Below are 17,945 nucleotides of genomic sequence, written 5' to 3' on the forward strand. Positions count from 1 at the left end.
CGCTGTTTAGCGTCCATATAGGTTGTATGACTCCTCAGCAGCTGCAGAATGTTTACTACTGGCAGTTTTCAATTCCAAAGCTTTTGATAGGGAATGCTTGACTCAGAGCGAAAATGTCAGCTCTGAAAGTGCTTTTATTTTTTCCGGCTTTGAGGTGGAAAAGTCTGATTTTCGACTCAGTACCAAAACAGATGTAGCAGGCTGTTTGGTATATGCCGAATGCACCTTCGTCTTTTGTTTTGGGGACAAACCCAAAGGTTGGTCCTCAGAAGGTATTTTTTGGGTCCGGCCATGTCCCGAAGGCAGTGGACAGTTGAACACCAATGCAGGAGTCTTTTAATTGTCTTTCTTTGGTGACGGGCTGATGTAGTCACATACTGCACCAGTGGGATGAATTGACTGTTGACATCAGAATCTCGATCCAATTCCGAATCTGCAATGGGTATGGCCACGCGCTGTCCTACTTCTTCTTGGGCATGTTCTTCTCCAAATATGTCAGGTGTATGTTCGGACACCATCTCCAGTCGACGTGCTCTTCAGTCCTAGAGAGTCTTTTTGGATTGAAACAATCTACAAGCGTCGCAGGTCTCTTCTCTGTGTTCCAGAGACAGGCACCAAATGCTGATTGGTGTAGGGAGATATGGCGTGACACGGAGGACAGAACTGAAATGGATTCTGTTCCATCAGCATTGACGACAATGTGTCGAAGTAGGCTCAAGAAGGGCGAGGTCACCCCTAAAGGTGTGAAATCGACCCCGACAATTGAAATGGGATCGAAGATAAAGAGGGGAAAATGCAATCAAAACTATACCAACATTTATACAAAGTTTAGAATAGAGTTCAGAAGATACCAAACCGAGACCTACCAGAGTGAGAGGAAAGACGTCTAAACCCAACAGCGGAAAGAAAGCAATGTAACAAAGGACTTGATGCCCATGCGCAATACCACCAAGAGGAGGTGTCACTCGATCTCGTGACTCGAAAAGATTCTTCGAAGAAAAACAACTTGTAACACTCCGAGCCTAACACTAGATGATGGACTTATGCAAAGCATGTGTATCTACAGTCTACAGCTACACATAACACTCCAAGCCCAATACTGGATGGCAGGAACAGTGCACAGCATGTGTATCTGCAGCTACACATGCCATCGAACATATGGAAAATGTCACTTACCCAGTGTACATCTGTTCGTGGCATGAGACGCTGCAGATTCACATGCTGTGCACATCCCGCCATCTAGTGTTGGGCTCAGAGTGTTACAAGTTGTTTTTCTTCGAAGAAGTCTTTTCGGCTCCATTGCGCATGGGCGTCGACTCCATCTTAGATTGTTTTCCCCACAGAGGGTGAGTTGTGTGTATAGTAATAGTGACCATGCAATGGAGTAAGTATGTATGTACATAATGTAGCTAAAAGTGATATATTTACAAATTTACAAATGTACAGGATTAATTATTTGTCAACTTAAAACGGCTACAGGCTCCCGGGGAGGTGGGAGGGTGCATGTGAATCTGCAGCGTCTCATGCCACAAACAGATGTACACTGGGTAAGTGACATTTTCCGTTCGATGGCATGTGTAGCTGCAGATACACATGCTGTGCATAGACTAGTAAGCAGTTATCTTGCCAAAAAGCGGTGGTTCAGCCTGTAGGAGTTGAAGTTGTTTGAAATAATGTCCTTAATACTGCTTGTCCTACTGTGGCTTGCTGTGTTGTTAACACATCCACGAAGTAATGCTTGGTAAATGTATGAGGCGTAGACCATGTGGCTGCCTTACAGATTTCAGTCATTGGTATGTTTCCTAGAAAGGCCATGGTGGCACCTTTCATTCTAGTGGAGTGTGCCTTTGGTGTAATAGGCAGTTCTCTTTTTGCTTTTATATAACAGGTTTGAATACATTTAACTATCCATCTGGCAATGCCTTGTTTGGATATTGGATTCCCTGTATGAGGTTTTGGAAAGCAACAAACAATTGTTTTGTTTTTCGAGTTTGTTTGGTTCTATCAATGTAGTACATTAGTCCCCTTTTGATGTCTAATGTATGTAATGCTCTCTCAGCTACAGAATCTGGTTCTGGAAAGAACACTGGGAGTTCCACAGTTTGATTTAAGTGGAACGGTGATATGACTTTAGGTAAGAATTTAGGATTTGTGCGTAGAACTACTTTATGTTTGCGTATTTGTATAAAGGGTTCTTGTATGGCAAAGGCTTGAATTTCACTTACTCTTCTGAGAGATGTGATAGCTATTAGAAAGGCTACTTTCCATTTTAAGTACTGTATCTCACGTGAGTGCATGGGTTCAAATGGTGGACCCATGAGTCGTGTTAATACGATGTTGAGGTTCCACGAAGGAATTGGTGGTGTTCTTGGTGGAATAATCCTTTTCAGACCCTCCATAAATGCTTTTATGACTGGGATTCTAAATAATGACGTTGAGTGCGTAATTTGCAGATATGCCGAAATTGCAGTTAATTGTATTTTAATGGATGAAAAAGCTGGCTTTTGTAAGTGTAGTAGGTAGCTTACAATGTTTTTAGCAGATGCGTGTAATGGTTGAATTTGATTATTTTGGCAGTAATAAACAAATCTTTTCCACTTATTTGCGTAGCAATGTCTTGTGGTTGGTTTCCTAGCTTGCTTTATGACCTCCATGCATTCCTGTGTAAGGTCTAGGTGTCCGAATTCTAAGATTTCAGGAGCCAAATTGCTAGATTGAGCGATGTTGGATTCGGGTGTCTGATCTGTTGTTTGTGTTGAGTTAACAGATCTGGTCTGTTTGGCAGTTTGATATGAGGCACTACTGACAGGTCTAGTAGTGTTGTGTACCAAGGTTGTCGTGACCAAGTTGGTGCTATTAGTATGAGTTTGAGTTTGTTTTGATTCAATTTGTTTACTAGATACGGAAGGAGTGGGAGAGGGGGAAAAGCGTATGCAAATATCCCTGACCAACTCATCCATAACGCATTGCCTTGAGAGTGAGCCTGTGGGTACCTGGATGCGAAGTTTTGGCATTTTGCGTTTTCTTTTGTTGCAAATAGGTCTATTTGCGGTGTTCCCCATCTTTGGAAGTAAGTTTCTAGTATTTGGGGAGGAATTTCCCATTCGTGGATCTGTTGGTGATTCCGAGAGAGATTGTCGGCTAACTTATTTTGAATTCCCGGTATGAACTGCGCTATTAGGCGAATGTGGTTGTGAATCGCCCAATGGCATATCTTTTGGGCTAAGAGACACAATTGTGTTGAGTGTGTCCCTCCCTGTTTGCTTTCAACGCTAGAAATACTGCTAGTAGTTCTAAGTGATTTATGTGAAGCTGTCTTTGCTGAGTGTTCCATTGTCCTTGGATGCTGTGTCGGTTGAGGTGTGCTCCCCACCCTACCATGGAAGCATCCGTTGTGATTACGTATTGAGGCACTGGGTCTTGGAAAGGCCGCCCTTTGTTTAAATTTATAGTATTCCACCATTGAAGCGAGGTGTATGTTTGGCGGTCTATCAACACTAGATCTTGAAGTTGACCCTGTGCTTGTGACCATTGTGATGCTAGGCACTGTTGTAAGGGCTGCATGTGTAATCTTGCGTTTGGGACAATGGCTATGCATGAGGACATCATGCCTAGTAGTTTCATTACTAATTTTACCTGGAATCTTTGGTTTGGGTGCATGGCCTGTATTACGTTTTGGAATGCCTGTACCCTTTGTGGACTTGGAGTGGCCATCCCTTTTTCTGTGTTGATTGTTGCTCCTAAGTACTGTTGTATTTGACACGGCTGTAGGTGTGATTTGTTGTAGTTGAGTGAGAACCCTAGCTTGTGAAGGGTTTCTATTACATACTTTGTGTGTTGTGAACACCGTTCTTGCGTATTGGTCTTGATTAACCAATCGTCTAGGTACGGGAACACATGGATTTGCTGTCTTCTGATATGGGCTGCCACTAAGGAAAGGCATTTTGTAAAAACTCTTGGCGCTGTTGTTATTCCGAATGGCAACACTTTGAACTGGTAATGTACTCCTTGGATTACAAAACTTAAGTATTTTCTGTGGGAAGGATGTATGGGTATATGGAAATACGAATCTTTGAGGTCTAGTGTTGTCATGTAGTCTTGTTGTTTGAACAATGGGATCACGTCTTGCAGTGTCACCATGTGAAAATGATCTGATTTGATGTAAATGTTTAATGCTCTGAGATCTAGGATGGGTCTTAGAGTTTTGTCTTTTTTGGGTATGAGAAAGTACAGGGAGTAAACTCCCGTTCCTTTTTGATGAATTGGTACTAGTTCTATTGCATCTTTTTGCAACAACGCTTGTACCTCCAGTTGTAATAGATCCATGTGTTGTTTGGACATGTTGTGTGTTTTTGGTGGGACATTTGGAGGGAATTGTAGGAATTCTATGCAATAACCATGTTGGACAATGGCTAGGACCCATGTGTCTGTTGTTATTTCCTCCCAGTTTTGGTAAAATTTTGTTAATCTCCCCCCCACTGGTGTTGTGTGTTGGGGATTTGTGACACTGAAGTCACTGTTTATTTTGCGGTGTCTTGGGATTTTGGAACTTCCCTCTAGTTTTAGGGAACTGTCCCCCTCTGTATTGTCCCCAAAAACTTCCCCTCTGATACTGGCTCTGGTATGTAGGTCTTGTTTGTGAGGTTGAGGGTTCTGTGTTTTGTCCTCGAAACCCCTCTCTAAAATGTGTTTTTCGAAATGTGCCTCTGCTCTGTGGGGAGTAGAGTGCGCCCATGGCTTTGGCCGTATCTGTGTCCTTTTTAAGTTTCTCGATAGCAGTGTCCACCTCCGGCCCAAACAACTGCTGTCCGTTAAAAGGCATGTTCAGCACCGCTTGTTGAATTTCCGGCTTGAATCCTGAGGTGCGTAGCCATGCGTGTCTCCGTATGGTGACGACTGTATTTACAGTCCTAGCAGCTGTGTCAGCTGCATCCACTGCCGACCGTATCTGGTTGTTAGAGATACTTTGGCCTTCCTCCACCACTTGTTGTGCCCTCTTTTGGAACTCTTTGGGTAGATGTTCTATGAAATGTTGCATTTCGTCCCAATGAGCTCTATCATATCTGGCCAGCAAGGCCTGTGAATTTGCAATGCGCCATTGGTTGGCTGCTTGTGTGGCGACCCTTTTCCCCGCTGCGTCGAACTTGCGACTTTCCTTGTCGGGTGGTGGTGCGTCTCCCGAGGTGTGTGAGTTCGCTCTTTTGCAAGCTGCCCCTACTACCACTGAGTCTGGTGTCAATTGATGCGTGATGTACACAGGGTCTGTTGGTGGAGGTTTGTACTTTTTCTCCACCCTTGGAGTGATGGCCCTGCCTTTCACAGGCTCTTGAAACACTTGCTTTGAGTGTTTCAGCATTCCCGGTAACATAGGGAGACTCTGGTACTGGCTGTGTGTGGCCGACAGAGTATTAAACAAAAAGTCATCTTCAATTGGTTCTGCGTGCAGAGTGACGTTGTGAAATGCGGCTGCTCTTGACACCACCTGTGTATAGGCGGTACTGTCCTCAGGTGGTGATGGTCTCGCTGGATAACAGTCTGGACTGTTATCTGATACTGGTGCATCATAAAGATCCCAAGCATCAGGATCATCTTGACTCATTCCTGTATGAGTTGGAGACTGCATCATTGGTGGAGTGGCTACCGGTGATGGTTGTGGTGAGTGCTGTGGTGATGGTGGCGGAGTTATTTGTTTTGCCACCTTTGATGGTGGTTGCTTGTCTTTCTCTTGGAAGGCAAGTTTCCTTTTAATTCGGATTGGAGGATGAGTACTGATTTTTCCTGTGTCCTTTTGAATGTGGAGCCTTCTTTGAGTGTAATCTGGCTCCCCTGCCTCTAGCTCCTGTCCAAATCTGTGTCCTTGCATCTGAGAGGATAGGCCCTGTTCCTCGGTGTAGGAACTTGGTTTCGGCTCCGAGGCCGGATGTTTCGGTATCGAAACCTTTTCGACAGTCTTTTTCGGCTCCGAAGACACTGTTTTGCCTTTCGGTGTTCCGATATCTCGGTGCCGACTCGTTTCGGTGCCGCTCTCTGGATGTCGAGATTGCTCTGACCCGGTGTCTCGGTGTCAAGCCTGTTCTGTGCCGGTATCTCGACCGGAGTCGGATGACTTCAACACATGCGTGCCTTTTTTCAGTGCCGATGGTCGGTCACCTGATTTTCGGGTTAAGCCATGGCCTGCTGGCGGTGGCATCCCCTGGGCTTTTATGTACTTCCCGTGAGTTTTGGGCATGGGTGTTTTACTCACGGTTTTCGGCGTCGTTTCGGGTGCGGCCTGGTCCGAGTCCGAATCCGCGATGGAGAAGGTTTCTTCTTCCTCCAAGTGTTGTTGTCCTGCCGGTGCCGACGCCATTTGAAGTCTTCTTGCTCTCCGGTCTCTTAGCGTTTTCCTCGACCGAAACGCTCGACAGGCCTCACAGGTATCCTCTTTGTGTTCGGGAGACAAACACAAATTACAGACCAGATGCTGATCTGTGTAAGGATACTTGTTGTGGCATTCGGGGCAGAAGCGGAATGGGATCCGTTCCATTAGCCTTGAAGACGCACCATGCCCCGCCGGGGAATCGAAAACCCCGAAGGGCCACCGGAGCTCTTCAAAATTCGGTGTCGATCTGTTCTAACTAACCCGATACCGAACGCATACAATACCGTCGAATTTTCTGAGATTTAACTACCTTTCCGAACCGAAACACGGAGCGAAGAGGAACACGTTCGAACCCGATGGTGGAAAGAAAACAATCTAAGATGGAGTCGACGCCCATGCGCAATGGAGCCGAAAGGGGAGGAGTCCCTCGATCTCGTGACTCGAAAAGACTTCTTCGAAGAAAAACAACTTGTAACACTCAAAGCCCAACACTAGATGGCGGGATGTGCACAGCATGTGTTTCTGCAGCTACACATGCCATCGAACATATATATATATATATATATATATATATATATATATATATATACATATAATTTAGTGGCAGTTGCCACTAGGTATGTTATAGTTAGGATCAAGTTTCTATAGAAAGTGTATTTTTTATTTTGCTAATAACTTTGGCGCTGCTTGACGAACCTTCTTGAAATTTTCCAAGAAAATACAATGCTCACTTGAGCTGCTGTCTGGAAAGTTTCGGAGTGATCCGTCTAGGGGGGAGTTCAAGAAAAAGGGGGTGAGGAGGTCCCAAAACATTTTTTCCTATTCATTTTTCCATAGGAAAAATTGAACAGCAATAGAGACGAAACTACTGAACAAAATTACACTAAATTTGGAAGAAAGGTGGGTCCTGGTCCAGAAAGCCCCCTTGTATATAAATATATATATATATATATATGCGAAGGATTTGAAACCCCTCTTGATCTCGAGCTGAGATCTGATTGGCTGTCAACACTTCAACTTGGAAGTGTTGGCAGCCATCTTGAGACTCAGCAGCCGAGTCCCTGAAAAATGTTTTTTTTAAAAGAAAAGGGGCCAGGGTAAAGACACCCTGACCCCTTAGCTCTGTTGGTGGGGTCCCACAGGGACCCCCCTCAGGTCTAAAAAGCATTTTTTTTAACTTTTCACCCAAATGCGTGGCAGAGCTGGCGAAAATAAAAAAATAAAAAATAAGTGCAGGCTCCCGTGCTTTGTCTTGTTCAAGCCCCGGGTGGGCCAAGGCCTGGGGGCATTCTTCTATAGGCGTGCGGGAGGCTGCCTGACCCCCTGCAGCCCCGATCGACCACCACCTCTCCGGGCGAAGTAGAAATTATGTGCGGTGGGGCACACAGGCCCCACGCCATGGGGATCACCACCTCCCTGAGGTAAATTAATTACTGGTGTGGGGACCACAACCTCCCTGGGACTATATATTAATAATATGCGTGGGTGGACGGCCCCTTGGGGTTCACCACCTCCCTGGGGCTATATTACAAATAATTATAGGGGGTCTGTTTCAGACCACCTTAGACCCAGGGATCACCATCTGCCCAGGGCTTCTTCAAACCTGGTGGGAGGCCACTCCCCTTGAGGAGCCAATGATGGCCCCTTGGGACTTCCACCAACCAAGGACGGCTTCTGCTATGTACCGGGTGCCCACCCCGGGACAAAGCTGTTTGATGTGGCTTTGCTGCAGCTTTGGAGCTGCCACAAAGTCACAGCAAACATAACTCCACTTTTTGACAGTGGGACCTGTCAAATGGGTCCCGCTGTTAAAAAGCAGAGTTTTCATCTCTGTTCCCTGCACACAGATATACATGCAGGGAACAGACATGAAAGCTTAACACCAGCAAGCACAGAGCTTCTACTTAAAGCAGCTGCCTGCTTTCTGGAGCAATGGTACCGCGGGGAGGCCTTGAAGCTTCCCCTGTGGTCTCAGATAGCCCATAAAGGACTAAAATAGACCTTCACGCTGAGCGTTCAAGGTTCGAGTCCACCTGGACTTGTTTCCCTTATTTATTTATTCTTAAGTAAAAAAGTTTAAGGCTCATATGAAAGGTGATCTTACTGTTATTAAATGACAAATATTTTTTTTTTCAAATTTTGCACAAATATCTCATTCTACGCATATCATACATCAAAGCCTAAAAAAAGTCTCTATCTCTCTCACTCTCTTTCTCAATCACTCTCTTTCAGTCTAGTTCTCCCACTCACACACCCTCTCAAACACTTACACAGACTCTCACAGACAGATTCAGGCACTTACGCACCCACTCGCAGACCCAATCAGACCCTCACGCACCCACTCACAGACCCACTAAGACAGTTACACATCCACTCATCAACCCACTCAGACTCTCACACACCCACTCACAGACCCAGACACCCTCATGCACCAATTCACAGACCCACGCACACACTGACGCACCCAGTAAAACACTGATGTACGCATTCTCACACCCAGACAGACACTCTCACAGCCACTCTCACCCCCAGAAACACTGTCTCATACCTATTCTCACACCCAGAGAGGCCATGGCCAATTCCCGCCAGATGCGCTGCTACATACGGCAAAAGGTTGTGCGCGGTGATGGTTGGATTAACGTATAGTAATAAAAATTACTTTATGTTAAAAAAAAAGTAGAAATTCACTGAAAAAAATAAGTGTTACAGGGACGTTACAGTAAGGAAACAGAATTAAAAAAAAACTTTGAGATTCACTTAAAAAAACAAAGGTTACAGAGACGTTATAGTTAGGCTCACATTTTAAACAGATGACACCATAGAAATTCACCAGCTACAGTAAGAGTTACGTCAAGTAACTATAAATCATGCCCTAAGGAAACTATAACTTGTACCCTTGCCACGCACTGCTAATTACTCCACAAATTACGGCACTCATGACATCTTTGATAACATCATTGATATTATCACCGTAAAATTTGCTGTAAATTTTTTGACGAAGAAACTGCATGGTGGGGGCACGAGTCCCCCCAGGGTCCTCTTTGTGTTTTCCATTGCAGGGGCTTACACTTGTCCCCATCTAAGATCCAGGCATCTCGTAATGAGATACTCAATAGATCCTGGATATCAGAATTAAACAGTGGACTAATTTTTGACTGCTTGATACTTATTGCTTATTGTCATGCTACAATCAAGTGTTTATTTGCCAATTACATTCTACAAGGGTAGTTATATGAATGCAGCACTAATGAGCTACAGGTGCACATCTTCAGTAATGGACTAATAATCATATTTATAGAGAATCGAATTTAATATTTTTTCTAAGTTCAGTATTATCGTATGATTAGTAAAAGAAATCTGCAATGGTGTTATACACACCTGTATGCTGCTGTGATATATTGCAGCCACGCAGCAGTACTTACCTTTGTCTGAAAAGCAAACAGAGACAGTCCCAAAGTGACAAAGGCTGTCGCTCCAACTGCCCACATCACTGCATCAGCTTCAAAGAGACTAGAAGCAAAGTTAAACAATTAGTAAAGAGATTGTACGTGTGGAATTAATGTAAAGCTTTAACAGTCACAGATAAACATCGACTTACGCTGATACAGCTCCAAGCATTAAACCTTCAAAGACTGTCTAAGATAAAAAAGAAATAATCTGTCATGAGCTAGATAAACATGAACTTTCTTTCTATAGAAAGCTTATTTGTGAAAGCAATTAGATGTTGTGGATTAATCAGTTGTTGAAATTTCTTTTGTAAATATTGTTTTGAGATTTCCACAGGTCATATAATACAATTACCAAATAATTAGTTGGTGTGCATTAAATTAATTCCACATAAGTTTTTCTGGGTAAACATATAAAATCCACATATCCCTTACGATCCGAACAAGCCTGATGAGAGGGGATATCGACCATGCCCTCCTCATGCTCAACATTAAGATACACGCAGAATATGTTCAGGCCCACTGCCAGCAGTATACAAATATTGCCACTGCGGGGAAACAATGAAGCCAATCAGGCAGAGCATTAACCATATTTGGTAGACATCAAAGAGAAACCAGGAGGAAAAACGGCAACAACCATATTCCTGTTTAGGCATAAACAATGTAAAAGGATCAACCATTCTAAACAATGTATGCGTGTGTCCGGCCACCAAACCACCCCACCCCACCCTCCGCCAAACATACACAAAGCCGTCTGCTTCCCGGTTTCCCACCAGGACCACCTCCAAAAAAGTGGCCTTCATTATAATTCATGAGCATATGTTCTGCTCCTGTGTCTCCCAACTCCCAGGTCACGTGTGTGAATCCAGTGTTCAGGTGTTTTAAGTGCCCCCCACCAATCCCATGAGGCTCCCCGAAGGGCAACAAGTGCTTTCATAGGGACATTCATCAGAGATCCCTTATAACTTCTTAAAGTATGCATCCCAGCGGCCCAGTAGGTTCTCCCCTCTCCCCCTGTGTGTAGCGCCCTGCGCTAAACTAACTCAGCCGTGGCCCATTTTTGCAGCTCTGCTCACCCGCAGCTGAAAGCAGACGCCGCAGTGGACTATGTATCGCTTCCAAGGTTCAAAGTCAGGTTCTGAAATTGCAGGAGGCCCTTCGTCTTTATAGAGAAGTAACCCGTGTCTAGTAGACACAGGGCAGGGTCCAGTGGAAACAGACACCCCACCACCTCCAATACGCTCTGTGTCACATTCAGCCAGATTTATCACTATTTGGGCCATATCCTGATTATTGTTAAGGACCTTTTTGCCCCTTACTTTGATCTACAGTTGACAACATTTACAATATTATAATATAAACATTACAAATCGGACCATATTTTTGTTTTTTCTTTGATTTTGGAAGAATTTCAAACTAAATCCTTATATAAGAAAGGCTGACGTCGGTCTTTATTTCTACACGCAGTACTTCTTTTCTAAGCTTCACGTCTGACAACAGCTATTCATCTCTTGCTCACATCATGTTTTTAGTGAAATATTTGTTATACCTCCTGCCATAGAGCCATATGTAGCATGCCACAAATGCTTCTCTGTGTTTCCTTTAGGATTAAGCCTAGTATGGCTCATGCTTTGGTTTTGTTACATCAGTTATATGTGACACGGGTACTTTTTGTTTATGTATGCCTTACAATAGTTTTGATTTTGTTTACTAATGTCATTTGCCCTAAAACAATAAACGTTTTTAATACGACTTGCTTCCTATGGTTTATCATTCTATATCAGGATCATGATATGGCAGATCTGGGTACTACTGTTACACATTTAGGAATTTTAGCCTCTCATTACTCCTTGCATTACCTAAACAGAGGGTTAGATTTACTTGAGTTGCTTAACATATATATTGTTTCCTTACCGATTATACTGTTGCTCAATCAATTAATATCTTTATCACGCCATCTCGCATACTTTCTATAGTGAAATTGTTATCTCCTGCATTTTGTCTGTGGACCCCATTGTTTGTGACTACCAGTTTTGGACTCTTTCGTTTGGACTCAATTGGACCTAACTTCCTTCAAATACTTTCAATCGTATACACAGATCCGGAAAACACAGATCTGGAATGAAAAATGTATTCTTTAAGGCAAGTCCCGCCTATTTACCGTCACACTTTTTTGTACACCTTGAGCCTTTCTTTATGGCTATTCAGATCATTTCAGACTTTTCTGCACAATTGTGCCTCACTTTGACACACTGGCCCAATTCACAAAGGTAAACGTAGACCAAAAGTCTAAGTTTAGACCTAAAGTCTAACTTTACTCGTAGTAAAGTTACACATTTAGTCTAAGGTTAGAGCAAAAGTCTAAACTTAGACCAAAAGTATAAGTTTACTTGTAGTGAAGTAAGACTTTTGGTGTAAGCTTAAACTTTTGGCCTAAGTTTATATTAGAAGTCTACACTTAGACCAAAGGTCTGACTTTACTATGAGTAAAGTTAGACTTTAGGTCTAAACTTAGAGTTTTGTTCTAAGCTTAGACTTTTGGTCTAAGTTTACCTTTGTGAATTGGACCCACTGTGTACCACTTTGGACTCTTCTGCACATTTGCATTTGTTTAAGGTGTACCTTAGTGGATAATTTTCACGCGTTCAGTGCTTTTCGCTATTTACTTCTCTGCCCTTGGTACACATGGGCTTTATGGGCCGTTTTCTCTTTACTATACGCATTCTTCACCCTCACATTAATTTATGAACCACGAAGTATGTCTTAGCATGTGCATTGTTTCACACTAAGCATTATATGCTGTATATGCTATTTGCATTTTGGTATGTTTTAGTTAATGCTTTCTATCCCTGTCCTTATGTGGTACTTTGTTTGATTTATGTAACAGCCTTGAAAGATTCACATTCCATGATGAAAAAGGTGTTGGCTGAGCTGACTGTTACAAAGATGTGATGATACAAATACCTCATTACTACTGAATAAACTGATTGTCTTTGTAAACTACTACCTGCAGAACATTTTGTGGTGTACTGACAAGTTCATTCACGGAGTACTATTTTTGTATGCTGTGGTATCCTACTTTAAATAAAACCGTTCTAGTCCGGGTGTACCAATGTATCAACCACTGCTACCAGACGATTGGCCAAAACCTTACCAAGCACCTTAGAGTCCAGATTTTAAAGAGACAGGGGATGGTAGGACTTCACATTCAAGGGGTCTCGTCCAGGTTTCGGAAGCACCACGATCAATGCCTCTCTCATGGAGACTGGGAGGTCCCCACAAGACAATGCCTCCCCATATTCCTTTAATACCTAGGGGCCAACTGTGAGAAAGTAGCCTCTTTCTAGCATGGGTACCCCCCACTTTTGGGCTGTTTGTGAGTGTGTGTCAGTGTGTTTTTACTGTCTCACTGGGATCCTGCTAGCCAGGACCCCAGTGCTCATAGTTAAAACCCTATTTGTCAGTGTGTTTTGCCTGTCTCACTGGGATCCTGCTAGAGGACCCCAGTGCTCATAGTTTGTGGCCTAATGTGTGTGTTGTCAGTAGTGCTTAACTGTGTCACTGAAGTTCTGCTAACCAGAACTTCAGTGCTTATGCTCTCTCTGCTTCCAAATTAGTCACTATAGTTTAGTGACTTCATTTACCAATTCCAATTGGCTCACTGCACCCCCCTTATAGGTTCTCAGTATATGGTACCTAGGTACCCAGGGCATTGGGGTTCCAGGAGATCCTTATGGGCTGCAGCATTTCTTTTGCCACCCATAAGGAGCTCAGACAAACCCTTTCACAGGACTGCCACTGCAGCCTGCGTGAAATAATGCACACCCTATTTCACAGCCATTTTCACTTCACTTAAGTAACTTGTAAGTCACCTATATGTCTAACCTTCATTTACTGAAAGCTAGGTGCAAAGTTACTAAGTGTGAGGGCACCCTTGCACTAGCAAAGATGCCCCCACGCTGTCCGGGGCCAATTCCCCGGACTTCGTGAGCGCGGGCATACCATTACACGCGTGCACTAGATATAGGTCAATACCTATATGTAGCTTCACAATAGTAACTCCGAATATGGCCATGTAAGGTGTCTAAGATCATGGAATTGTCCCCCCATTCCAAATCTGGTATTGGGGGGCCAATCCCATGCATCCTGGGGGCTCCACTATGGACCCCCAGTACTGCCAAACCAGCTCTCTGAGGCTTGCACTGCAGCTACAGCTGCTGCCACCTCACAGACAGGGTTCTGCCCTCCTGGGGTCTGAGCAGCCCAGTCCCAGGAAGGCAGAACAAAGCATTTCCTTTGGGAGGAGGGTGTTACACCCGCTCCCTTTGGAAATAGGTGTCACAGGTTTGGGAAGGTAGCCTCCCAGAGCCTCTTGAAATGCTTTGAAGGGCACAGATAGTGCCCTCCTTGCATAATCCAGTCTACACCGGTTCAGGGACCCCCAGTCCCTGCTCTGGTGCGAAGCTGGACAAAGGAATGGGGAGTGACCACTCCCCTGTCCATCACTACCTCAGGGGTGGTGCCCAGAGCTCCTCCAGTGTGTCCCTGGCATTAGCCATCTTGTTTTCCAAGGTGTGAGGACACTCTGGAGATCTCTGAGTGACCAGTGCCAGCACTTGACGTGAGAGAGCCCTCCTGATAGGTGCATACTTGGTTAGGTAGCCAATTCCCCTCTCAGGGCTATTTAGGGTCTCTCCTGTGGGTTTCTCTTCAGATTCTGCTTCCAAGTTTCCATCAGGAATCCCCTGCAACTACTGCTTCATCCTCTGACCTCGGATCAACCGCAGACTGCTCCAGGAACTGCAACAAAGTATCTAGAAGGGCTACTTCGGCTCTGCAACTTCGGCTCCAGCCAGCAACTGCAACAGTTTCCACAGTGTACACGCTCTGATGACTCCCTGTCTTCACCCTGTACCAGAAGGACCGAAGAAATCTCCAGTGGAGTGACGAAGTCACTTCCCCGCTCCAGCAGGAACCTTCTAAGACGACAACCAGTTCTCTTGGACTCCTCTCCTGGTGACAAGCGTGCTCCTTGGAACACAGGTGGTGGACCCCTTCGACACAGACTGTCCTAAGGTCCTGGAGGAGGTAAGAGCTTGCCTTCCACGTTTGCGACAGTACCCCTGTGCACTGCGTCATCTTCACCTCCTGAGGCCTCTATGCACTATTTACAAGAATCCTTTGTGCACAGCCTGGCCCAGGTCCCCAGCACTCTATCCTGTGACACTCAACTCACTGAGTTGTTCTCCGGTGGCAAAGGACCTTCTTTTGTAGGGCTGCAGGAACCGCAATTTGCACCTTCTTTGTCCCGGTGTCCTGGGACCTCCATGGGTGCTGCCTGGTCATCTGTGGGTTCCCTCCAGTGTTGGGAGCCCCCTCTGCCTCCTCAGACCGAGTTGAGGCCCCCAGATCCATCCTGGGTCCAGGCAGCACCATTTTGACGCAATCCGCGACATTGCTTGAACCAAAGCTTGTTGGACGAATCCAGCGCTGCAACTCACCTGCATCCAACATCTCCACGTGGGGCATCCTTTGCATCACACAGGAACCCGCAGCCATCTTCTTTGGTGCTCTTCTGCAGACTTCTTCTAACTGTAGAATCCTCTTTTGCACCATCATCTAGGTTGGCAGGGGCTCCTGTCCTTCCTGGAATCTTCTGTGACTTCTGGACTTGGTCTCCTCTCTTTACAGGTCTTCAGATCCAGGAATCTAACATTTGTTGCTTGCAGTCTTGCTTGGTTCTTGCGATAACTCTAATCACGACTTGTAGCGTGTCCTAAGGAAACTTGCAGTATTTTACTCCTACTTTGACAAGAAGAAAAAATATATAGCGGAGCACACAAATGGTAATTGATATGCAAATATTGAAGGCCAATTGTGGCTTGAGGAAGATGATATGGGTTCCTGATTATTCTTAAAGTGATATTTTTACATTCACAGCAATGGTGTAGGTTCTCTTAATATAATAGACGTACCAATTCCTTTATACATACAAACTTTTTATTAGAGACAACATGTATCATAAAAGAGAAATCATAACACAAAAGCTAATGCAATGAAAATGCACTGAATTGCATCTATCACAGAGAACGTTATATATTCTTATTGAGATGATCAGATTCTGAAGTGTGTGGGCCCAGAGGTTGTGTGTTGAGCCAACAGGTAGCATCAGCTGACACGTGTTTAGCCCAAAACTGGACTTCTTCAAGGCTGATAAATTATAATGCAAAACATTATGGGGGTCATTCCCGCCGCCCGCCAAGCGGGAACCGCCAGAAGACCGTACCGCGGTCAAAAGACCGCGGCGGTCATTCTGAGTTTCCCGCTGGGCTGGCGGGCAACCGCCAGAAGGCCGCCCGCCAGCCCAGCGGGAAACCCCCTTCCACGAGGATGCCGGCTCCGAATGGAGCCGGCGGAGTGGAAAGGGTGCGACGGGTGCAGTTGCACCCGTCGCGATTTTCAGTGTCTGCTATGCACACAGTGAAAATCTTTGTGGTGCCCTGTTAGGGGGCCCCTGCAGTGCCCATGCCATTGGCATGGGCACTGCAGGGACCCCCAGGGGCTCCACGAAACCCGTTCCCGCCAGCCAGGTTCTGGCGGTCAAAACCGCCAGAACCAGGCTGGCGGGAAGGGGGTCGGAATCCCCATGGCGGCGCTGCCTGCAGCGCCGCCATGGAGGATTCCTCAGGCCAGGGGAAAACCGGCGGGAAACCGCCGGTTTCCCTTTTCTGACCGCGGCTTTACCGCCGCGGTCAGAATTGGCCTGGATGCACCGCCAGCCTGTTGGCGGTGCATCCGCGGTCCCCATAGACCGCCAGGGTCAGAATGACCGCCTATATCACTTATTAAAATTATTTAATATAAAAATACAATGGTAACTGCACAATATAGATGGATATAAAGACACATCAAGTCTTCAAAGGTGTGTAGTAATAATAAAGAATTGTGAAAGGAGAACCAACACCAGATATCGAATAGTTGTTATAAAATAATTAGTGGCTATTTATTAACCATAAAGTATGGCCAGGTGTTCAAGTGATAGAAGTATAAGTATCCTTTAGGTAAAACAACCTTGCAAATGTGGATTCAAAAGAGTCCTATTAATTCCTAAAAAAAAGAGTGAGCCCTATGTGTCAGGTCATCACCGAGGTGATCATACTCACTAATCCTAAAGTTAATTACCTTAGTCATCCATATGTTCATAAGTCCCAAAATGATGTCTAAAACTATATAAAGACAAAAGGGGCCGAGTTATAAACTTAAACTCAAATCTATATGGATGTATTAATCCTGAAAATTTATAAGTCCCATACTAACCTTAATAAAAACGACATATATACCAATTTATCATAGTGGGTCCAAGAACAGGCTTCTTTATTTGTACTTTCACTCTCAGGTCTTGAATAGGTGGAGATAGTGTTCACTTATACCTCATATATAGAGGAGAAAGTCACAAAAGAATGTTCTTCTCCCTACAAGCATGAAATTATAATGGCTTAGTAATGGAAAAAACTGTTTTCCAATTATGAAGACTTTGTAGTAGAACTTGTTATAATTGTAGCGCTAGATTATCTATAGATCAACAGCAAGTAACTTGCATGTTTATTTAGACAGAGTCTAAAAAACGCCTATTTGTACGGACACCGCACACAATATAATCGTGTGTCAATTAGAAGTTGAAATTTATTATTTTACAATGTGTTTGGAGTACCCTCTTTGCAGGAATCTTTTTTCCAAAATGTCTAGTTCAATATTGCATGTGTTTGGTTCACTGCAATTCCTTTTAAGTCTAGTCATTTCCCCAAAGGGAATAGCTGAAATCTGATTCTTAGGATGGGCATTTCGGCGTGCAATATTGCATTGCATGCCGTCGGTTTGCGATAGATTTTAGTATGGACCATATTATCTTTAATTAATATATTTAAATCAAAAAAGCAAATACTGTTGTTACTATATTCATAGGTCATTTGTATGTTATACGTGTTTATATTGATGTAGTCATAGAAGTCCACCAACTGTTGTTCAGATCCTGTCCAAATCATAATCACATCATCAATATATCCCCCCCGAAAAAGATGTTTTCAGTCAAATGGGGGGGACCTTCTTTCCAAATATGCATCGCCTCAAATAGACCCATA

At 44.4% G+C, this 17,945-nt stretch overlaps 1 protein-coding gene across 1 annotated transcript in view; it reads right to left on the reverse strand.

Moving 5' to 3' along the window:
* Positions 1–17,945, reverse strand: part of LOC138262003 (protein lifeguard 1-like) — a 268,022-nt gene that overhangs the window by 103,196 nt on the left and 146,881 nt on the right. The window contains exons 6-7 of the mRNA XM_069211639.1: positions 9,960–9,997; positions 9,784–9,871 (exon numbers count right to left, since the gene is read on the reverse strand). Of these exons, the coding sequence (XP_069067740.1) occupies positions 9,784–9,871; positions 9,960–9,997 (126 nt within the window). The remainder of the gene's footprint in view (positions 1–9,783; positions 9,872–9,959; positions 9,998–17,945) is intronic.

Source organism: Pleurodeles waltl, chromosome 10 (assembly GCF_031143425.1).
Source record: "Pleurodeles waltl isolate 20211129_DDA chromosome 10, aPleWal1.hap1.20221129, whole genome shotgun sequence".
NCBI classification, from domain to species: Eukaryota; Metazoa; Chordata; class Amphibia; order Caudata; family Salamandridae; genus Pleurodeles; species Pleurodeles waltl.